We start from the raw sequence: 24681 nt of genomic DNA, 5'->3' as shown, positions 1-24681 counted from the left end.
TTAAATTTGACAAATTCACTATTCATTTACAGTGTCAGTATATGTCAACATTTTTACAGTAAACTGAAAATAGTGTAATAACGATAAGTAATCTGTTCCCAACCAACAATGTTGGCAATGAGTGGAAGAGAACTTTAATAGTGTATTTCCTTCAACAACAAAAAGTTAGAAAAATATAATATCTACATTCAATCAATAGGTAGCAATAGGTATGTCTGAATATATCAGTGCTATGAGATCAATATGTCAGATGAGGCAAAACATATAAAAAGATGTGCAAACTGATTACAGTAAGATTAACAAACCCAAGTAACAGCATTCAGGAACCTCATTTTTCACTAATAGATCTTCAGATTCTTTGGTCCTTGATCAATAACTTGGAATGTGTTGATAATCATGTAGCGTGAAAACCAAATGTAGAGGTAACGAAACCACAGGAGCTGGGTACGGTGACAGAGCATGGCCCTCTGGTGAATAAAGAGTTTATTAGACTAGAGAAAGATCTAGCAGCGGTAGAGAAAATTGTCAGACACCCCTCGTAATGACATCAGTCATTACAGACAGAGTGAGGCATGTTTAAAAATAGCATTGGGATTTACATCCACAAGTGTATAAGGTGATCCCTAAGTCCTCGCTCTTTCTCAATAAAAGTGAATTGACTGGTACTGGCACTGCGTTCATGTAATGTATTTCCCTATAAATATTGATGCATGGTAAAAACACACATTTCTCCAGAAGTTCAAATCAATCTTTATGTCTGATGTCCAGCGAGGGGTGTCTGACAATTTTCTCTAACGCTGATATAGCATATTTCACTATAAATATTGATCCATGTACACAGTGCCAGTAAATTCAGGTGTTGAGACCTAATTTCACTTTCATAGAGAAAGAGAGAGCGTGGACTTTCACTGTGTGTACACCGGATGTAAATCCCAATTTGTGTTTTTATACATGCCTCACCCTAACTATACTATCTACTAGGCTATTACATGTATTGACGACGTTTGTCCCATAATAATAGGGGAAGAGATGTTAGTGGAACTGCCGTAACATGTCTATTTCAAGCCTGATAGTATAGGCTGATGACAGGCTCACCTTAGCTTGAATGTAGCCCTTTGAGCCTATGACGCAGCAGAGATCTGATGGGAGGAGCCAGCTGATAGGCAGCTCCAGGAAGGAGAGGTACTTCCTGAGAACACCAATGGTCAACAGAGAGAGGAGACTGCAGTCTGTGGGAGAATGGAGAATCCTAGCCTAGTTAGTGTACCTTTTGTGCAATTTGCATCTCACCCAGAATGTCAATGAAAAACAGAGATAATTTACAGGGTTACATGACATAAATGTAGTATAATTAGTGTGTTGAAGTCTTGGAGACAAAGATATGGAAAGACAAGCCATATTTCAAGTGGAGGAAAATATGACCAGACAGGAAATGTAGCTACTAGCAAAGAGTTACTGTGGGTTTGTACAGTCATATTGCCCCATGTTTTTGGGAGACTTGGATATCTACAGTAAATGGTTCATTGGGCAAAAGAGGCTTTGGGTAAGCTGGTGAAAATGAGAGGGGATTATAGTATGCAACTGTGTGAACAGGCTTTAGAATCACACTGAGGTTTATCTCCCTCTCGACACTGAATGCAGAGTACCAATGTGATAGCACACTCATGTACAGTAAGGTCTTGGTGTGGCATGTTTACAGCTAATCAACTATTGCGATAGGAACCATCCCTCTCTCAACGATGCTCATCACTGGATAAAATGGTCCTGGCTGAAATCTAATCAACAGGTTGATCTCACATCCTACTGTAATAGAAAGGTGCTCTCTCTCGTCTGCTCTAGATCACGGGAAAGAGGGACAGGGTACAGAGTGTTAAATGGTCTTGTTTGTTTCCTCCTTTTGATCAAGACATCGCCACTCTAAAGGTCTCATAATGTCACTTAAAACATGCAATATTGTCTAGTGTGAGCCATGATGTGGCACAGTAATATCATTATCTAGTATAACAGTAACTTCATTTACAATATCAAGATTTTGCTCTTAATTGTAAACAGAGGGCTGATATAAATACTATGCGTGCCAGTCTCTCTTGACTAAGAGCTGAGGAGACTGACTGCATCCCTTCTTTTTATAAGAAACATTGTGTTGAAATCCCAAATCGTTTGCATCGTCAAATTACACACAGCTCTGACACAGTTATCCCACCAGACATGCCACCAGGGGTCTTTTCACAGTCCCCAAATCCAGAACAAATTCAAGAAAGGGTACAGTATTATATAGAGCCCCAATTGCATGGTACTTCCTTCCATCTCATATTGCTAAAATAAACAGCAAACCTGGTTAAAAAAACAGATAAAGAAACACCACGCAGCAGAACGCCTCTCTCCTATTTGACCTAGATAGTTTGTGTGTATGCATTGATATGTAGGCTACGTGTGCCATTTTTTAAAATTTTTTAAATGTAGTTCTGTCTTTGAGCTGTTCTTGCCTATTAAAGTTCTGTATTATGTCATTCTGTATTATGTTTCATGTTTTGTGTGGACCCCAGGAAGAGTAACTGCTGCTTTTGCAACAGCTAATGGGGATCCTAATAAAATACCAATAGAAATATAGACAGCAGGGGTCAAGGGTTTGAATATTATGTAAGAGGAAGAAGGTTTACAGCAGAGTTCAGGGAGGGAGGCAGAGGGAGTCAACTAGGGAGAAAAACATGAGAGATGGAGAGTGAGAGAGATCTGCCAAGCTGCTACATTAAGAGGGTTTAAAAGTTTGACCCTGGCCTGGCCTGAGGGGTGCAACACTTTAGGAAGAGCTGTGACGATGTGGCTCCACTATCTTACAAAGGCTAAAGCCATGATGAGTTGGAGGAAATAAGTCTAACAGAGGAGGGAGGGTGTTAATGGGAATAGATTCGCATCCAGCTGGGAGAAAGGAACAAATGGTGAAGCACTGGCTGATAGTTTGTTGTCTTCCTAATGCCTCGAAGCTGACTAAGAAGTGCAAGTGACACACACAAATTTCAACACTAGATGGCGGTCTTTGCCAAGACTCCAGTTCCAACTACACTGCTTTAGGATAACTTCTCTCTTCTTGTCCTGAGTTTATAAGTGTACCAGTTTGTACTCCATTTACCATCATGTCATGTAATTGATGCAAATGTTTTTAGGTGTATAGTTTATAATAGGCTAAATACCTTACCATGCTGATAATGATTATCCAAATATAGGTATTTGAGATGTGCTTGGCCAAATAAAAATGTAAAGGTTAAATACTTGCTATCTGGTATGTTGCCAATGGAAGCCAGGTAACTGTTGGTAGAGACAAGCAAAAAAAACAACATCAACACAGTAGTTATTGGAGGCCTAAGCACACACAAACTTTGACTTGCAAGAAAATCCTACAGATAGGCTTACTTGCTTTTCCTATAAGACAAATAGTTACGTACAATTTGAAAGTGAACTAATTACACTGCCAAAGTTCAGGACAGAGAAAAAGTTTGTGGGTGTGAACCATACACAACCTTTTCAGGACAAAGTATGGTCCTTCCAGCCATATTAGAGCCAACGGTTTAGTTTCTCTGGCTACAGCTCAAATGGCTAAAAGGTGAATAGCTTAAGCCTTCACAAGGGGAAGTGGCAAGGCAGCAAAGTAGCCTGTCAAATGTTAGGAATAGGATCATTTGCAATAGGGAATAGTTGTCTCCTCAATAATTGATGATGGTGAGACAGTAATAGCAGCTGCAACAACCTGTTGATGTGTTCTAATGAATTGTCATGTGGTTCATGATAACTTATGAGTGGATTATGGTCTCTGGATCTTCCATGTCACATTCCACATTCGCTACAGTAACTCTCCCTCTCCTCTCACATCACGGTCTGAACGCTAGAGGGCATTTCACTTCTCCTCTTTCCTGTTCAGTACAAGCTCTCACTGGAGACTTACACCAAGGTAACAAAACACTGATGGCTTTATACATTTACTTGCACAATCTTTTTTTATTTTTATAAAATGGTGCGCATCACTTGTGAGTTTAAGTCTAACGGGAATCATGGGATATGATCTGGACAACACAACACACTCATCCTCCCCTACTAGAGATGAGGTCTGGGTGTTGGAGGAGAGCCAGGGAGGCTTAGCTCAGAGAGGAAGAGACCAAGCAGGCAGCACTAGTCAATGAACACACCTGTTCTGTTCACTCACTGTACTACACTGTAGTGTAGCTACATATCACAATAATTTCGGAAGGAACCCAGAACCAAATATCTTGTGCGCACAGGCCAGCTCCTCGAGTTTAAACATTTATTCCAGTCTATCATGAGAGACTGTGATATGACAAAACACAAAAACATTAATTTCATTTTATTTCACAACAGTTTGATGCAACTGTTGGACTGGTGTCCTATTCAGTTCTCCAGACCAGAGCGATCCTCCTCTCCTCCCTACTCTTCTCATCTAGTTCTCCACCCTCCTTTCTGAGGACGTGATTTCCTGTGGGTTTCTGAGAGCAGGGCCATCTGCAGATCCATTGGTGGAGTGTGGGTTTGGACGACCTCTCAACTATGCAACAGAGGAATTATGCAAAACAGTGTGTGTGTGTTTTTGAATGCTTCTGTGTTTGTTTGTTTGTAGGAGAGTGGGGAGGTTGGGATCTTTAGTATGTGGTGTATGTATGTTTTATAATAATGAAGTATAGGAATGTCGCCTACAAGGCTGGTTTCTTGTCCAGGTTCTGGCCCTGGATCTGTGGACAATATGTGTTTCCTAGGGTACATCCCTTGGGACGACGTGCTTTCCACAAACGGATCAAAAACGGCATTTAAAATACAATAAAATCTAAAAGGACACACACGTGTCAGCCTTAGAATGATGGACAGTGTTTAAAGTCTTGTTCGTACCTGACAGCCTTGTAGATGGCAGTGTGATTGCTATGGCCACTCACTCCCCTTCCATCGAAGGTCAGCACCTGAAACAACCACAATGTTCATTTGAAGATAGTTATTTTATGTTATGGCATAAAGTATCAAATATCAATGTGAAATGTTGGCTACATGCCAAAGAAAGAGATGCACGTTCACGGTTTGGTTAATGGAGGCGTGTCTTGAATGTCGGCGTCTCTGCCTGCCTCCCAAATGGCACTATTCCCTATATAGTGCAGAGTCCTATGGGCCCTGGTCAAAAGTCGTATGCTAGAATAGGGTGCCATCTGGGACTCACACTGACAGCAGAATGCAGCTTGGCAGGAGACAACTGATATTTAAGAGCCTTTTTCTGTCTGTATGCCTGTTCACCAGAGAACCAAGGGAAGATGGAGAAAGGGAAAGGGGGAGCAAGCAGGTCAAAGGGAAAGAAAAACAACTTGACTAAAGACACAGCAGTTTTTGAGTGAGGCAGAGGATAAATGTACCATGATTGTGTCCCTGAAACCGAACATAAAAGGTGGACACCACACACCTTCTAACCCAGAGCAGGGTCATGTCTTGCCATTTACTGGCCTGAGGGAGACATTTTACATCTGCCAGAGTTGACTTGGAGGAGGCAAAAAATGATTACATGTACAAACACCAGTTTCTGGAAATATTAGTTGTTGCCAAACCGAACAGATAATAAAAATGGGTTCCAAGGATATCTGCTTCAACTCTTTTTTTGCTTGTTCTAGGCTTAGACTTACATGCAGTAAACCAATACGAATAGGTTATATTATGGGAAAGGTGGAATACTTCATATTTCTGTAGTCTCTTTTATGATTTAGTTCATCTTTGTGCATAATCCTTAACAGCTGGCAAGTGTCTTCACTGACATTTTCAACCTCTCCCTGACCCAGTCTGTAATACCTACATGTTTCAAGCAGACCACCATAGTCCCTGTGCCCAAGAAAGCCAAGGTACCCTGCCTAAATGACTACCGCCCCGTAGCACTCACATCTATAGCCATGAAATGCTTTGAAAGGCTGGTCATGGCTCACATCAACACCATCATCCCAGACACCCTGGATCCACTCCAACTCGCATACCTCACCAACAGATGCACAGATGATGCAATCTCTATTGCACTCTACACGGCCCTTTCCCACCTGGACAAAGGGAACACCTACGTGAGAATGTTGTTCATTAACTACAGCTCAGTGTTCAATGCCATAGTGCCCTCCAAGCTCATCACTAAGCTAAAGACCCTGGGACTGAACACCTCCCTCTGCAACTAGAACCTTGGACTTCCTGACGGGCCGCACCCCAGGTGGTAAGGGTAGGCAACAACACATCCGCCACACTGACCCTCAACACAGGAGCCCCTCAGTGGTGCGTGCTTAGTCACCTCCTGTACTCTGTTCATCCACGACTGCGTGGCCACACACAACTCCAACACCATCATTAAGTTTGCCAACGACACCGTGGTGGTAGGCCTGATCACCGACGACGATGAGACCTGACAGTGTGGTGCCAGGACAACAACCTCTCCCTCAAAGTGAGCAAGACAAAGGGCAGAGTAAGCCCCCATTCACATCGAAGGGGCTGTAGTGGAGCAGGTCGAGAGCTTCAAGTTCCTTGGTGTCCACATCACTAAGGGCCCATCATGGTCCAAACATACCAAGACAGTCGTGAAGAGGGCACGACAACACCTATTCCCCTTCCGGAAGCTGAAAAGATTTGGCTTGGCTCCTCAGATCCTCCAAAAGTTCTGCGACTGTCCTCATACGAGAACCCTTTTTGGTTCCAGGTAGAACCCATTTGGATTGCATGTAGAACTCCCCGTGGAAAGGGTTCTACCTGGAACCAAAAGGGTTCTACATGGAACCAAAATAAGTTATTCAAAGGTTTCTCCTATGGGGACAGGAACCCTTTCTGGTTTTAGATAGCATCTTTTTTCCTAAGAGTGTATACCAGGCGGTGTCAGAGGAAGGCCCCAAAAATTGTCAAAGACCCCAGCCACGCAAGTCATAGACTGTTCTCTCTGCTACCCCATGGCAAGAGGCACCGGAACTCCAAGTCTGGGACCAAAAGGATCCTTAACAGCTTCTACCCCCAAGCCATAAGACTGTTGAACAGTTCCCAGACTATTTACATTGATATTGAATTCTTATTATATTCCACTGGCTCTCTTGCACAGGCTCAATGTACACTTACTGGACTCAAACCATACACTCACACATACTACACTGACACTCCAACACACACGTACATATTACCTCAACTAACCTGTGCCCCTACACATCGACACTGTACCGGTAACCCTTGTACAGTGCCTTCAGAAAGTATTCAGACCCCTTGGTGTTTTCCACAATTTGTTACGTTACAGACTTACTCTAAAAATGATGAGAACATGTTTATTTCTAATCAATCTACACACAATACCCCAAAACAACAAAATAGGCCCTTTGCTATGAGACTTGAAATTGAGCTCAGGTGCATCCTGTTTCCATTGATCATCACTGAGATGTTTCTACAACTTAATTGGAATCTACCTGTGATAAATTCAATTGATTTGGAAAGGCATACACCTGTCTATATAAGGTCCCACAGTTGAAATGGAATGTCAGAGCAAAAACCAAGCCAAGAGGTCGAAGGAACTGTCCGTAGAGCTCCGAGACAAGGAACAGATGAGACGGCACCATGCTGTGGGGATGTTTTTCAGCGGCATCTCTCTGGAGAGACCTGAAAATAGCTGTGCAGCAACGCTCCCCATCCAACCTGACAGAGCAAGAGAGGATCTGCAGAGAAGAATGGGAGAAACTCTCCAAATACAGGTGTGCCAAGCTTATAGCGTCATACCCAAGAAGACTCTAGGCTGTAATCACTGCCAAAGGTGCTTCAACAAAGTACTGAGTAAAGGGTCTGAATACTTATGTAAATGTGATATTTCAGTTTATTTTTCAAACATTTGCAAAAACGTTGAATAAAAACGTTTTGCTTTGTCATTATGGAGATATTGTGTGTAGATTGATTAGGGAAAAAACTATTTAAGGTAACAAAATGTGGAAAAAGTCAAGGGATCTGAAGACTTAGCCTCGCTATTGTTATTTTATTACTATTTTTCCTTTAGTTTATTTAGCAAAATGTTCTTACTTACTTTTGAAAACTGCATTGTTGGTTAAGGGCTTGTAAGTAAGCATTTCACAGTAAGGTCTGTTGTATTCGGTGCATGTGACAAATACAATTTGAAGGGGAAGAAATATCCATCCAACTGTTTGGTAGTCTGATCAAAATAAAAAAACAGATCAGTAGGATAACCTACACTGAACTGTTTGGTTTTGAGGGAAATTGCTAGCATCCTGCTGTGCACTCTCCTGCTTAATTATTTATCTGAGAAAGCAGACAGACTGGGTTCAGCTTTTGTCAGAATACTAATGGTTGCGGACAGACAAGAAAAAAATTCCCAAATTCCTTTTGGTAAATTTCCTGGAAGGTTGATTGAAATCTGGGGGTAAACATGCCGACAGTGACCTGAGCTCCAAACACCACAACCATATTCTGCTAAATACAAAGGAAGGAAGACATGATGACCCTCTTTCAGTTCATTATCAGTGGAGCTTGGGGAGCCTGTGAGAGACATACACAGATACAAAAGACTATTGACAATGGCCAGAAGACTGTGGTGCGAAAACTGCCTATTACAAATAATCTAGCATTTTCAGGGTGGCTTCGTTAGAAAATCACTCACAGGAGAAAAAAGTCATTAAATCAAATCAGACACAGTACTGTATAGAATTGGCTACTTGATAAATGATAGTGAGATTCAGTGAAGAGTTGGTCATCATACCAGGTTGATGGAGTGGGCTCTGATGTGCTTCAGGATTAGAGAGGAGGCCATTGAGATGCTCCATTCTACGTTGGGATCGTCTGGCAGTTCTCTGAAAGATGAAGAGGGGCATACGTTAGAGTTTATTTAGCTTTTATTTAACTAGGCAAGTCAGTTAAGAACAAATTCTTATTTACAATGGCGGCCTAGGAACAGTGAGTTAACTGCCTTGTTCAGGGGCAGAGCGACAGATTTGTACCTTTTCAGCTCGGGGATTCAATCTAGCAACCTTCCGGTTACTGGCCTAATGCTCTAACCTCAAACCTGACGCCCCAAAGAGTTACAGTGGGGCTCTGGTTGAAAGTAATAAACAGTATAGGGAATAGGGTGCCATTTGGGACATTGATAAAACTGGCTATGCAGGTACGTCACCCTTCTCTAACTGGCTAGACTACTGTAGCACACCAACCAACCAAAACAGTAGCCTGACTTCAACTCAACAAAATGGATATGTAGCCTACTTCTTACAATGCACAAGATTCACACACGGAGAACACTGGACCCAACCATTGAACAGGTTCTCTTTCTTTTAGAATGTATGCCAGCCAGGGTATACTGTAGCTGGCCGTTAGGGGTCAGTGGGGCCTTAGTATCCTGTTCAACTGAATCTACAGCCTAGGGAGAACAAAGACCATGTACAACACACACCCTTGGGTTCAGGAAGTATTAAACATCTTTCAAATAGTTTATCTGTGATTGATTGAGTTTTCCTGGCACAATGAAACCAATGGAATAGCCCCAAAAAGTGCAAACCCCACCCATCTCATACTGGAGGCAGACTTAATCAAACAGTCATAGTATTTAAAAGATTTCAAATACTATTTGGATCCAGGTGTGCATCCCACACCTCCCTGAGCTACTCTAGTCTGTCCATCAGACAACCTCATCACACCAACTATTTATGGGGGGGTGTCACTCATGCTGATCACTCTCACAGCTTTCTTTGCCTCTCTCTCTCATTTCCTCTTTCATTCCCTCCCGCCTGCCTCTCTTTCCCTCCAGAGACATCAAACATTCAAGAGAGAGGGAGAGAGAGCGAGGCAGTGGAGCATGTTGAGAGTGATTCAGACACACTCGGGTCGGGGCAGTTCAGATGAAAACAAAGTCCTGAGGGCTTCATTAGGAAGGCTGGCTAAAGCAGTACAGTGCTCTCGCTCTCACACAGAGATTAACCATTTCTCTGCTAGTTACATGTTGATCTGACCAACAATAAGAATAGGAGGTTTGACTGTTGCAAAATGGATGCATGGGGCTAATAGAACGCATGATGACATTTGACGTACTTGGTTAAAAAACAACAACACCACAGCTCAACGTCAGAGAAGCAGCTGAATGAGAGAGAAACGGGGAGAAAGAAAAGGGTAGAAACTGGACAGAGAGCAATGACCTGATGTCTTGTACATTTTGAGATGGGGGTGGGTGGCGGAGGTGATGGAGTAGAGGGTGAATAGAGGTCGTCCCACCTCCCCCTTGGTTCATAACAATGGGGCAGGACAGTTGTGCCTGTGGAGGGACGTGATGGATCAGGACACAAATCAAACGCCTGCCAGGGCTATGGGGGTCAGGCCTGAAGGGTGCTGTATCACGGGGGGAGGGGGTATTAGAATTGAAGTAGTCTGTCCTCCTACTGCATTAGTAGGACTCCTAATTATGTTCATATGCGCCATGTTCTCTTTTGTTTTGGATGACAAATGTTGTTAGACTTTGGTTCAAAGCATTGGTCATTAGCTAAGTATGCATGAAAGGCACAATGTAGAAAAAGTAAAGCGTGACACAAAATGAGACATTTTCTCTGGTTGCAAAGGCGTGAGACGTTAAACAAGAATATTCGGCTTCACAACTTCATCGCCGTTAACAAGACATATAAACAACTTTAAACCTCACATACCCTTCACAGTAAACAGCTATTGTTTATTTGTTGTCAAATTTAGCTTTGAAGTGCAACTGTAACTTACTGTTCTTCCACAAGCCTGGTTGAAAAAAAATAAGATTCAGTTTTTACCCTGGCAACCGTAGCTAAGCAAAAGAGGACAAGGAGAGGAAAAAAATAGAAGAAATATGTACAAAAGACAGATGATCTACCTGACCTTTCCTCAAAGCTGGATGCAGGCAGCAGAGTGAGCTTCACTATGGCAACAGTGCCAAACGCCCTAGAGTAACCTCCCCGTTCCTAGCCCCCCTCCTGCAGCTTTGCATGTGGATGTCTAATTGCTTGCAGGCATCTGGATGCAGTGGTTGAACTTTGGCCCAGTCGACAAGAGGGGCAGTGCTATGCTGTAGGACAGACTGACTGACTGACTGACAGACAGCACTCTCCTTGTTTAGTCTGGTCACATGGGCCAGCCAGAGGCCTAGGATACTGCCAGACAAGCTTAGGCTCCTGTCCCCACTGTCAGGTTTATAGGACATGCTGGGAAAACGCTGAGACACACCGCTGGTTGGCTAACTCCTTCACGGCACATTTACATTAAACACAAAATGTCTTATGTAAAAGAAAACACTGCAATATTTAATTTACTTAGGAACTGTGGGAAGTCTAGCATATTCTAAATGGACTATTACACAATAGGCCCATGTGTTTTGTTAAATTTGATCTTTTTACAGAGGGGTTGATAGGCTGTGATTTTACTTTCAATATGTCTACAATGTTTATTTGTACTCTTATAGGCCTACATGTATTTAAGCTTAAAATAGCTCTAGCAAATACAGTGTTCAGTCAGTTAAGGGCTGCTATGCAAAAAAATGCTCAATATACACACACATTATTTAGTATAAGCGCCATCATATCACTTTATCTCCCCCGTCCAAAATAGAGTGTGCCCTTAAGACGATGGAGTGTTTCAACCATCAACATACCATTTTGGACTAATATTCTCCCCCATACGTGGTGACTGTGATTGTATTAACAGTTGGCCAGGACAGGGCAGTGTGTTGAGTGGCTGACATGGGAACACAGTGAGAGGTTGGCACCACTCAACACAAGATTCTCTGTCAGTCCTCAGTGCGTGCGTATGTATGTATGTATGTATGTATGTATGTATGTGTGTATGTGTGTGTGTGTGTGTGTGTATTTCTCTTAGTCCTCAGCTCTGCCCTGCCAGCAGCCAGAGCTATTTTTTCCACCAGATCGATGTATAATTAAACACAGTGGGGGAGGATGATGCTCCGACTCTACTCTGACATGACTCCTGCACTCTCTTAACTCTTACTGGATACCAAATCAACAAGTTGGCTAGGACACTTGAAAGTTTATATCCAACTGAACTATAAAGGTCAGGTTTATCTTCCTTAGGAAATACAGTATCTACTTGGTGGAGGGACGCCTCAGGGGCAAATGACGCTGTGATGAGGCAGGCCACTGAAGTTAGTCACCTCTGCAGAAGTTAGAAGACGGACTTGGGCTGTGTCTCAAATGGCTCTCTATTCCCTATAAAGTACACTACTTTTGACCGAGGCCGATAGGTATCTTGTCAAAAGTAGTGCACTTTATTGGGAATAGGGTACAATTTGGGATGCATGTATAGAGTCACTGCTGTAGTCAGTCAGAGGGAAGACTACAGTACAGTGTGCTCCAGGGCAATGAATAATGGGTTGTGTGGGAGTGGATGAACTTTTGCTGGGACCGACAAGCTCTCTCTCTCTCTCACACGTAGTGCAGGGAGCGGGCAGAGTGAATGGAGGTCGCGCCAGTGCAAGTGGAGAGGCAGCGCAGTAGATCGGGCTCAGATCAGGGCTGATCAACAAAAGCCATGCCCCATGATGCACTGGGGCCCAGCGACTGTCAGAGACTGTCAACACAGCTGTCCTATTCATTAAGGTCTGACGAGGATGAGGGCCAGCCAGTCAGTCAGTCAGCCAGACATCATCTGATCATATCACAGTACCACTGAACGAGTGACTAGAAGAAAGGGAGAACACTTGCTGACTGCGGGGGAGGGAGGAGAAAGCAAAAGAGTGTACAGGGGAAAATTAGATGATTTTTTGGGGATAATGTATTCATTAATTTTTCCTAAACTTTGTAGATATGTTATCAATGTCCACACATGTCAAACAAACATGACACTTTTGATTGATAAAGATGAACAATTCTGATTCAAATGCATGGGCTATTTTTCACCTTGGCAAAAGGCTTCCCATTTCATGGCTGCCTGCAAAAGGAGAATTGGCCTTTATGGCATGTAATATCCAGTGTTAACCAGTGTTAGCACTGAGGCAATAAAACAACAGCAAGAACACTAAAAGGAGGAGCTACTCCATTGAATAAAGCCTACAACAGAGCAAAATGTTACAATAATCGGACTAAACAAGTAAGAGGTAGAGTACAAAGACAATGATGAAACCCTAGTTTATGGTGAATGTGTGAACTCAGTGTTAAACTACTGAAAGAGCTGCTTCCTGTGCTTGGCCCTCCTATGTTGAACATAATAAAAGTCTCTCTATCCACCGGATGTGTACCAAACTCAATAAAAGTGGCAGTAATAAAGCCTCTCTTGAAAAAGCCAAACCTTGACCCAGAAAATATAAAAAAAACTAAATTGGCCTATATCGAAACTTCCATTCCTCTCAACATTTTTTTGAAAAGGCTGTTGCGCAGCAACTCACTGCCTTCCTGAAGACAAACAATGTATACGAAATGCTTCAGTCTGGTTTTAGACCCCATCATAGCACTGAGACTGCACTTGTGAAGGTGGTAAAGTACCTTTAAATGGCATCAGACCGAGGCTCTGCATCTGTCCTCGTGCTCCTAGACCTTAGTGCTACTTTTGATACCATCGATCACCACATTCTTTTGGAGAGATTGGAAACCCAAATTGGTCTACACAGACAAGTTCTGGCCTGGTTTAGATCTTATCTGTCGGAAAGATATCAGCTTGTCTCTGTGAATGTCTTGTCCTCTGACAAATCAACTGTAAATTTCAGTGTTCCTCAAGGTTCCGTTTTAGGACCACTATTGTTTTTACTATATATTTTACCTCTTGGGGATGTCATTCGAAAACATAATGTTAACTTTCACTGCTATGCGGATGACACACAGCTGTACATTTCAATGAAACATGGTGAAGCCCCAAAATTGCCCTCGCTAGAAACCTGTGTTTCAGACATAAGGAAGTGGATGGCTGCAAACTTTATACTTTTAAACTCTGACAAAACAGAGATGCTTGTTCTAGGTCCCAAGAAACAGAGATCTTCTGTTGAATCTGACAATTCATCTTAATGGTTGTACAGTCGTCTCAAATAAAACTGTGAAGGACCTCGGCGTTACTCTGGACCCTGATCTCTCTTTTGACGAACATATCAAGACTGTTTCAAGGACAGCTTTTTTCCATCTACGTAACATTGCAAAAATCAGAAAGTTTGTCCAAAAATGCTGCAGAAAAATGTATCCATGCTTTTGTTACTTCTAGGTTAGACTACTGCAATGCTCTACTTTCCGGCTACCCGGATAAAGCACTAAATAAACTTCAGTTAGTGCTAAATACGGCTGCTAGAATCCTGACTAGAACCAAAATATGTGATCATATTACTCCAGTGCTAGCCTCCCTACACTGGCTTCCTGTCAAGGCAAGGGCTGATTTCAAGGTTTTACTGCTAACCTACAAAGCATTACATGGGCTTGCTCCTACCTAGCTCTCTGATTTGGTCCTGCCGTACCGTACATACCTACACGTACGCTACGGTCACAAGCCTCCTAATTGTCCCTAGAATTTCTAAGCAAACAGCTGGAGGCAGGGCTTTCTCCTATAGAGCTCCATTTTTATGGAATGGTTTGCCTACCCATGTGAGAGACGCAAACTCGGTCTCAACCTTTAAGTCTTTACTGAAGACTAATCTCTTCAGTGGGTCATATGATTGAGTGTCTGGCCCAGGAGTGTGAAGGTGAACGGAAAGGCTCTGGAGCAACGAACCGCCCTTGCTGTCTCTGCCTGGCCGGTTCCCCTCTTTCCACTGGGATTCTCTGCCTCTAACCCTGTATACATACTGTATCCCTATTGATAAAAACATAGAACACCACATCCCCTTGGGTTGTGCCGTGGCGGAGATCTTTGTGGGCTATACTCGGCCTTGTCTCAGGATGGTAAGTTGGTGGTTGAAGATATCCCTCTAATGGTGTGGGGGCTGTGCTTTGGCAAAGTGGGTGGGGTTATATCCTTCCTGTTTGGCCCTGTCCGGGAGAATCATCAGATGGGGCCACAGTGTCTCCTGACCCCTCCTGTATCAGCCTCAAGTATTTATGCTGCAGTAGTTTGTGTCGGGGGGCTAGGGTCAGTTTGTTATATCTGGAGTACTTCTCCTGCCTTATCTGGTGTCCTGTGTGAATTTAAGTATGCTCTCTCTAATTCTCTCTTTCTCTCTCAGAGGACCTGAGCCCTAGGACCATGCCTCAGGACTACTTGGCGTGATGACTCCTTGCTGTCCCCAGTCCACCTGGCCGTGCTGCTGCTCCAGTTTCAACTGTTCTGCCTGCGGCTATGGAATCCTGACCTGTTCACCGGACATGCTACCTGTCCCCGACCTATTATTTGACCATGAACATCTTGGCCATGTTCTGTTATAATCTCCACCCGGCACAGCCAAAAGAGGACTGGCCACCCATCATAGCCTGGTTCCCCTCTAGGTTTCTTCCTAGGTTGTGGCCTTTCTATGGAATTTTTCCTAGCCAACGTGCTTCAACACCTGCATTGCTTGCTGTTTGGGAGTTTAGTCTGGGTTTCTGTACAGCACTTTGACATATCAGCTGATATACGAAGGGCTATATAAATAAATTAGATTTGATGGGGGTTGGAGGTGTAGCACTGGGCCTAAAACATTAGTGATGGCATCACTGGTTGGACGGCAGTTACTAATCCAACAGTCACCTCATACTGAATCTGAGGTGCACAAATGCACACACGCACGTAGTAAGAGGGTTGTAGGGTTATTTTAGGGCAGGGCACTGCTGTGTGTAGACTCCCTCAGTGACACCAGTGTTCCACCTCTCTGTGTTAGTCAGCTAACAGACCAGCTCCTCGGGAATGACGTCTCACTTTATTAGTTCACGTCAACATGACAACTGAGACGACCCAGAGGATGTACATGTGCACACACTTGTCTCAAGATACTGATAATGTACTGTAGCCAAGCTGCGGCCAAACATTTACAGACAGAAAAAAAACAAAAAAACATCAGTGACCTGGATTGGGAGGCTGAAATGTGAAGGGCTCAGAGCCGTTCCAAAATACACTCCATGGTCCTTAGCAGTTGGCTTCAGCAGACAAGGGAGGGGGGAGAGAGAGAGAAAAAAAGTGTGTGATAGAGAGAGGGGGAAGAGGGCAAGAGAAAAATGTGTGAGAGAGAGCAAGAGAAGGTGGGGGTAGGGATCTTCCAGAGTAGTTTAGGGGGTAAGTCTTTTAGGCAAACACCAAAAACACAGGAAGGAGAGTGGGCTGTCAGCCACTAGTACAAGGTGAGGGTCATAGCATAAGGGGTGTAGCTCACACCAACACACATGCACTTACATCCTGATTCAGATCAAAGGTGATCCATCTATCTGTGTGCACAATATTTTTGTATTTACCCTCTATTTAACTAGGCAAGTCAGTTAGGAACAAAAGATTACTTACAATGACGGCCTACTCGTCAAGATGATAAAATGGAAAGGGAGGTAGTGAGGTTATGAAATGCCAACAATGTACTGCGGGGCAGACAATCTGGGCATGCTGCCATCTTAATATTGCCAGTTCCAGGTCGAGCTCTCATGCCACTCCTGTCCTGGTGAACTGCGGTGCATAATCTCAAGCGGCAGACAGACCTGTTCTGAGAACCTCCACAATTTCCTGGTACAGCCACTGGGATTTGTCCACAGAAAGGTCTCCTACTATTTATTTCCACCCTCCACTTTTTTTCCTGTAATGTGAGCACTTTTGAACACAACCCCTACCCGCTGGGCTGAGAAGTCAGTGATTATAGGCAGTGGTCTGTTCCAGAGGATTGTAAACCTTGCAGGCGCATAAACAATACTCGTAAAAACATGAAATTGCAAAACGCAGAAGATTTTACAGAGCAGTACAGTACATATCTGAAAAAGACCGTTCATGAGGGATCGGGGTCATGAGGGATAGGGGTCAAATTTAATTTCAACACAAATCCTCCTAGTTTAAAATGATCTAGCAATCAGAATTCAAATCCCTCTCACAGCTTTACGCAACATTATCTACAATGAGATTTTTCCCTTTCCAAGTTTCCAGGAAGTATTTCCATCACACAGTGAATATGCAGACTCTAGCCAATGAAGCTAAGACCTGGCCAGGCCCTTTTGTTTGTGTCTGAAAGGGGGTGTCCAGTGGTGCTGAGCCCAGGGGGGGTCTGGACTCTGGACCAATACCAGCCATGGGTTGCGTCCCAAATGGCACCCTATTCCCTATACTGTGCACTACTTTGAGGTTTGACCAGAGCTGTATGGGCTCTGGTCAAAAGGAATGCACTAAATAGGGAATATGGTGCCATTAGGGATACAGCCATGGCCTCCTTTACTAGGATGATGGAGGCCTTTTTTAAATGTTCTTTTAAGTAAAAATACACAGCCTTCTTATCCATCCCGCTGAACCACAGCCATGACGCCATTGATGTTCTCATTCTCTCTGAACCACCAGAGGATTTGTCCAATGAACACCTCGTCTACCAATTACTGGACAAAATGACCACTATTAGGTAAAAATACATTATCTGCTTAGGCCTATTTATTGTTAATTACCAGTGAACACTATTTATCTGAGGTAAAAAAAAAATATCAGATACTCCACCTTTGGATGCATGTCTGGATATGCGCAGCTAGTCAGTCTACTAGCTAAAAAAGTATTATGGTTAAAGGTCTACAGACAATAGCAATTGTCTATTCTAGTAACAGAAAGGGGATTCCTTCTGATATACAATGGGAGGCATACATTAGCACAGAGTAATTAGTACTTCAAAGTTATAAAGCTAATTCATGAGAGTTAATATGAGCTTTAATATACAGTGCATTCGGAAAGTATTCAGACCAATTGACTTTTTCGACATTGATGAGGATAACGTAACAATCTACACACATTACCCCATAATGTCAAACGAAACAGGTTTTTAATCATTTCTTTGCACATTTATAACAGGTTCATCATGTTTCCATTGATCGTCCTTGAGATGTTTCTAAAACTTGGTAAATTCAATTGATTGGACATGATTTGGAAAGGCACACATCTGTCTATATAATGTAAGGTCCCACAGTTAACAGTGTATGTCAGAAGAAAAAACAAGTTATGAGGTCGAAGGAATTGTCCGTAGAGCTCAGAGATAGGATTGTGTCGATGCATAGATCTGGGGAAGGGTACCAAAAGGTGTCTGCAGCGTCGAAGTTCCCCAAGAACACAGTGGCCTCTATCATTCTTAAATGGAAGAAGTTTGGAACCACCAATACTCTTCCTAGAGCTGGCAGCCCAGCCAAACTGAGCATTCAGGGGAGAAGGGCCTTGGTCAGGGAGGTGACCAATAACCCGATGGTCACTCTGACAGGGCTCCAGAGTTCCTCTGTGGAGATGGGAGAACCTTCCAGAAGGACAACCATCGCTGCAGCACTCTTCCAATCAGACTTTTATGGTAGAGTGGCCAGACTGGGACTGGGAGACTATCAGGATTGAGGGAAAGATGAACAGAACAAAGTACAGAGAGATCCTTGATGAAAACCTGCTCCAGAGCACCCAGGACCTCAGAGTGGGGTGAAGGTTCACCATCCAACAGGACAATGACCCTAACCACACAGCCAAGGTACACCATCCAACAGGACAACAACCCTAACCACACAGCCAAAACAATGCAGGAATGGCTTTGGGACAAATCTCTGAATGTCCTTGAGTGGCCCAGCCAGAGCCTGGACTTGAACCCGATCAAACATCTCCGGAGAGACCTGGAAATAGCTGTGCAGTGACGCTCCCCATCCAACCTGGCAAAGCTTGAGAGGATCTGCAGAGAAGAATGGGAGAAACTCCCCAAATAGAGGTGTGCCAAGCTTGTAGCGTCATACCCAAGAAGACTTTAGGCTGTAATCGCTGCCAAAGGTGCTTCAACAATGTACTGAGTAAAGGGTCTGAATGCTTATATGATATTTCAGTTTTTTATAAATTTGCAAAAATGTCTAAAAATATGTTTTGCTTTGTCATTATGGGCTATAGTGTGTAGGTTGATGAGGGGGGCTGTAACGTAGCACAATGTGGAAAAAGTCAAGGGGTCTGAAAATTTTCCGAATGCACTATATATATATATATATATATTATACACAGTGCCTTGCGAAAGTATTCAGCCCCCTTGAACTTTGCGACCTTTTGCCACATTTCAGGCTTCAAACATAAAGATATAAAACTGTATTTTTTTGTGAAGAATCAACAACAAGTGGGACACAATCATGAAGTGGAACGACATTTATTGGATATTTCAAACTTTTTTAACAAATCAAAAACTGAAAAATTGGGCGTGCAAAATTATTCAGCCCCCTTAAGTTAATACTTTGTAGCGCCACCTTTTGCAGTGATTACAGCTGTAAGTCACTTGGGGTATGTCTCAATCAGTTTTGCACATCGAGAGACTGAAATTTTTTCCCATTCCTCCTTGCAAAACAGCTCAAGCTCAGTGAGGTTGGATGGAGAGCATTGGTGAACAGCAGTTTTCAGTTCTTTCCACAGATTCTCGATTGGATTCAGGTCTGGACTTTGACTTGGCCATTCTAACACCTGGATATGTTTATTTTTGAACCATTTCATTGTATATTTTGCTTTATGTTTTGGATCATTGTCTTGTTGGAAGACAAATCTGTCGTGGTAAGAAAGGAGGAGTTTGATTTGTGGCTGGTATACTATTTGTTCTGACAGACACTGGAGTGGGGGGCTCAGCTTGATGTGCTGAGAATGGGCATGCATGCTGGGTTCAGAGTCCTGGGCTGGCTGGAGGTAGTGCACTGCACCACACACTGCTTCTTCATGTTTGTTTTCACTTTTCACCATCAGCCCGTCACTTCAAAAATCACATTATGGGTTAGGCTTAATAAATTGACCATCGGTCGACTGTTCTGACAAGATTGCTTATAGATGGGTTGGTTGTTTAGCAACAAAATTGGCGTGTGCGCAACAATGGGGCAAAAAACACAGGGTTGGCTTAGATTGTTGACAAGATAAACTATATTTAGCCTCTAATGTTTATTGAAAACAAATACATTTGCACAATGAGTACTTGTCTCTCAAATACACCATTACAGTTGTTGGTTAGTTGGCTAGCGACTTCTAGCCATATTAGCATAGACGGAAAATCAATCAAAACACCTCAAAACATTAGGGGTGTAACAGTTCACCAACCCACGGTTGGGTACATATTGTGGTTTTGGGGTCACGGTTGGGTTCGGTTTCGGTACATCGGGAAAATGATATGGCAAAAGTTAATGTAGTCATTTTTGTTTATTTAAGAAAATACAAAGTGTTGGTATTCCTGATGGTATTCCATGATCATATAATGCCTGAAGAGAGCACAAATCAGGAATAACAACCTTCTGTATTTTCTTAAAATGAAAATGCATGATTACTCAACAACACTAAAACGTGCAATATGCATGTGAAATCAATATAGAAACATGGCTCAGACATTGCTATGCTTTTTTACAAAGAGAAAAAGATGCACAATTGTGTGACTCTCATAAAGGGGGCGTGTCTGTAGCACATTACTTCTCATCTCCCACTCAGGAATAATGTGATGGGCTGCCACTAAGTACCTCTCTGTAAGCCTGAAGGTCCATCCATCTGTAGTAGCCTAAACCCAACACAGGGTGCATTGACAACTTCAGATTTAGTTTGCATATATAGAGCGGGTACTACCCGTTTGCTGAAATGGGTGCCGAGAGGGCAAAGTTCGTAATGTGGATCGAGCACTTTTTTTGCGTTTCCGTCTTGCTCCGGTGGTAGGACTACTGGGTTGATTCCGCCGTAAATGTGTCAACACGTTTGAGGTGTTGGCAGCTGCATAGACTATTCTCGTTGAGCAGTGGCTACATAGTACTGTTAACTATCTGTCAATCACTGTTGTAATCTACTGGGAAGCCAAAATGTTCCCAAACTGGAGATTTAAACGATGGAGAATCCTCTTCGTTTTTCGACCCCACCACTTGCCATCATACAGAAGTAGTTCCTAGCTGCGCCTCACAAAAGGACAGTTTGAAATGTGCCAATTAAGACTCATTCATTTTCATTATAACGTGCGCATAGGCAATAGTTGGACCGAACCGAGGTCCCCATAAATTGTACCGATACACCTCTACAAGACATGGTATGAAAAACAAGATAAAACTAGCCAGCTATGATTCCCCACATGGCAGCTTCTTGTCATTGTTGCTTACCTTTATTTAACTAGGTAAGTCAGTTAAGAACAAATTCTTATTTTCAATAACGGCCTAGGAATAGTGGGTTAACTGCCTTGTTCAAGGGCAGAACAACAGAGGATTTGAGGATTCGATCTTGCAACCTTTCGGTTACTAGTCCAACGCTCTAACCACTAGGCTACCTGCCGCCCCAAATCACAACACACAGCCTTTTACCCCATTGAAGCATGTACATTGTTTTAGTGGCGTTGTCAGCTAACCGGTCTAATTACACTGAACAAAAATATAAAACACAACATGCAACAATTTCAAAGATTTTACTGAGTTACAGTTCATATAAGGAAATCAGTTCATTTAAATAAATAAATTAGACCGTAATCTATGGATTTCACGACAAGGAATATAGATATGTATCTGTTGGTCACAGATACCTTTAAAAAAAAAGGTAGGGGCGTGGATCAGAAAATCAGTCAGTATCTGGTGTGACCACCATTTGCCTCATCTCCTTCGCATAGAGTTGATCAGGCTGTTGATTGTGGCTTATAGAATGTTGTCCCACTCCTCTTCAGTGGCTCTGCGAAGTTGCTGGATATTGGCGTAAACTGGAACACTCTGTTGATCCAGAGCATCCCAAACATGATTAATGGGTGATACATCTGGTGAGTAAATTTTCAGCTTCCTCGAATTGTGTACAGATCCTTACAACGTGGGGCTGTGTATTATCATGCTGAAACATGAGGTGACGGTGGCCGATGAATGGCACAACAATGGGCCTCAGGATCTCTGTGCATTCAAATTGCCATCGATAAAATGCAATTGTGTTCTTTGTCCTTAGCTTTTGCCTTCCCATACCCTAACCCCACCGTAACCATGGGGCACTCTGTTCACAACACTGAAGTCAGCAAACCCACTCGCCCACATGCCGCCATACACGCTGCCATCTGCCCGGTATAGTTGAAACTGAGATTCATCCGTAAAGAGCACACTTTTCCAGCGTGCCAGTGGCCATCAAAGGTGAGCAATTGCTCACTGAAGTTGGTTACGTTTCGGAAATACAATCAAGTCAAGACCCTGTTGAGGATGACAAGCACATATATGAGTTTCCCTGAGACGGTTTTTGACAGTTTGTGCATAAATTCTTCAGTTGTGCAAACCCAGTTTTATCAGCTATCTGCGTGGCTGGTCTCAGACGATCCCGCAGGTGAAGAAGCTGGATTTGGAGATCCTGAGCTGTTGTGGTTTCACGTGGTCTGCGATTTTGAGGCCGGCTGGACGTACTGCCAAACATTGTAAAATGACGGAGGCGGCTTATGGTAGAAAAATTAACATTAAATTCTCTGGAAAAAGCTCTGGTGGACATTTCTGCAGTCAGCACGCCAATTGCACACTCCCTCAAAACTTGAGACATCTGTGGCATTGTGTTGTGTGACAAAACTGCACATTTTAGAGTGCCATTTTATTGTCCCCAGGTGAACCTGTGCAATGATCATGCCGTTTAATCAGCTTCTTTATATGCCACACTTGTTTGGTGGATGGATTACCTTGGCAAAGGAGAAATTCTCACTAACAGAGATGCAAACAAATTTGTGCACAATGTTAGAAATATGCTTTTTGTGTGTATGGAAAATGTCCAGTATCTTTTATTTCCTGCTCATGAAACCAACACCTTACATGTTGCGTTTATATTTCTGTTAAGTATACGATTTTATGCTAAGCAGGCACTTCTTATTTAAAACAGCAGATTCCTTTCTAAACCAACATCCCAAACACAACATGGGTAATGTATATCCATGCCATCAATAGTTAAAGAAAATACATTTTAAGGGCCTCATTGCTACTGGAACAACCTAGCAGCACCTAACAGGTGTAGTAAGCCTGCTGCAGAATGATAAGTAGAATGAAGATTGCTTACTTGCTGGCAGAAACTACTTACTTGCAGTCGTGTATAGTGACTTGGGAGGCTGGTATTCCCAAAACGGCACAGCTGTCTAGAAGCTCTTCTCGACGCTGGAACCCTTGATTGTAGTAATTGCCTAAGTGATTATTTGGCGAAAAGTAATATGTTGTCATGTAAAGGAATTGCCACATGGCTATAAAAAAGTAATTAACACTTCGTTTTAGAACTATTACAATACTTGGCTCTAGTAAGCCGTTTCTCTTTTCTTGTGTCAAGCATGAATTAAATAGGGCTGAACAAACCATTGTTTTTGAACAAATGATCAGAATAGAAAATGGGAGACCTAGCTATACAGACAAATTGGTGCTGCAGCGTATTGCTATTTTCCTAGACGACTAAACTCAACTTCACAATGTCGTATGTAATTGCGGGCTATTCTTTTTTGTGCTGAAATCAGTATTTAATATATATATATATATATATATATATATATATATATATATATAAAAACTTATGTGACGTCGGAGTTCCATTCCACCCACAACAGTCGCAGCTCCTCCATCGTAAATAGTTGAGTTTAATCGGCTACTATTTCCCATGGAAAATGATGTAAAGCTAGCCCTAGTTGTAGGACGGAATACATAGGGTACGCAAATGACCAATGAAAAGCAAAATATGTTATTCATTGTAAACCCACCTTGAGATAAACACAATAAATGAACAGATGCATTTAGTTCCACGAGTCTCAAAATTGCTGGTGCAAAGAACATGCATTCGTCATCCGGATGAGCGGTTAAAAAGAGTGCTCGAACATCGCCAGTTAAATCGCTTGTTTGAGACGATTTGATTTGTTTGTCTCTACATAACATAAATCGCAACCAATGTTTACGTGACTTTGCTGAATTCTGCCGATAGTAAATGTATTGTATCCAAAAGAAGTAGGAAACAATTGCTCCAAAAAGTATAAGTAAAATATGCATTCTTTTTTTAAATTTTTTTTTACCGTTGTTATAAACATTCCGTATTTTCACAAAGTTTCCTTTATCAAAGGTTCCGCTACAAAAGTAACATATTCTGCAATATTTCCTGTTTCTGGAACGTAACATTTTAATACCCTGACAATATATCATATCTATCTACAAAAAACTCACAGAAAATTGCCGTAAATAAACGAATATCCATTTGATATGAAATTCAGAAATGTTCTAATGATAACGTTAAATAGGCATATGAAAGTTACCCCTTTTCTGTTGGATGCATCCGTTTGTTGACAACTCCGTTAAAGGTGCAAGTAAGGTAACGTGAAACAACCAACCGATAATTTATCTTATTCAAATCATGTTTTTTGTTTTATCTAAACTGTGGACACATTATTACTTGTATTTTGGGGGTTCAACATGCAGTTTGTGTCTCAGGAGGGAGCCACGATGGAACTTTGGTTCGCCTGTGGGGATGGTTTGAACGTTACACAACATTATCCTCTTTGGTATAATAAAAATAAATACTTTTTAAAAAATCACGTAGTTTGGAAAACGATGATTTGAATGCTAATCACTATTTTAAAATATCTTTAACACTCACAAAAAATATGCTTCATGAAAGTCCTGTATTTTCTTAAATGTAAGAATT

General features: G+C 42.4%; 1 protein-coding gene across 1 annotated transcript; it reads right to left on the bottom strand.

Annotated features, from left to right (window-relative positions):
* Positions 1–156: 156 nt before the first annotated feature.
* LOC139423112 (phosphatidylinositol glycan anchor biosynthesis, class L) lies at positions 157–24070 on the bottom strand. Its single transcript, XM_071174778.1, is given in 8 exon segments — positions 157–467; positions 1096–1229; positions 3275–3306; positions 4894–4961; positions 8750–8840; positions 23089–23188; positions 23750–24044; positions 24047–24070. Coding segments are annotated over 8 exon segments (873 nt in total). The 3' UTR covers positions 157–338.
* Between the last annotated feature and the right edge of the window lie 611 nt (positions 24071–24681).

The sequence above is a fragment of the Oncorhynchus clarkii genome, chromosome 12 (assembly GCF_045791955.1).
Source record: "Oncorhynchus clarkii lewisi isolate Uvic-CL-2024 chromosome 12, UVic_Ocla_1.0, whole genome shotgun sequence".
Classification (NCBI taxonomy): domain Eukaryota; kingdom Metazoa; phylum Chordata; class Actinopteri; order Salmoniformes; family Salmonidae; genus Oncorhynchus; species Oncorhynchus clarkii.
This window is presented reverse-complemented; position numbering and strand designations above follow the sequence as displayed.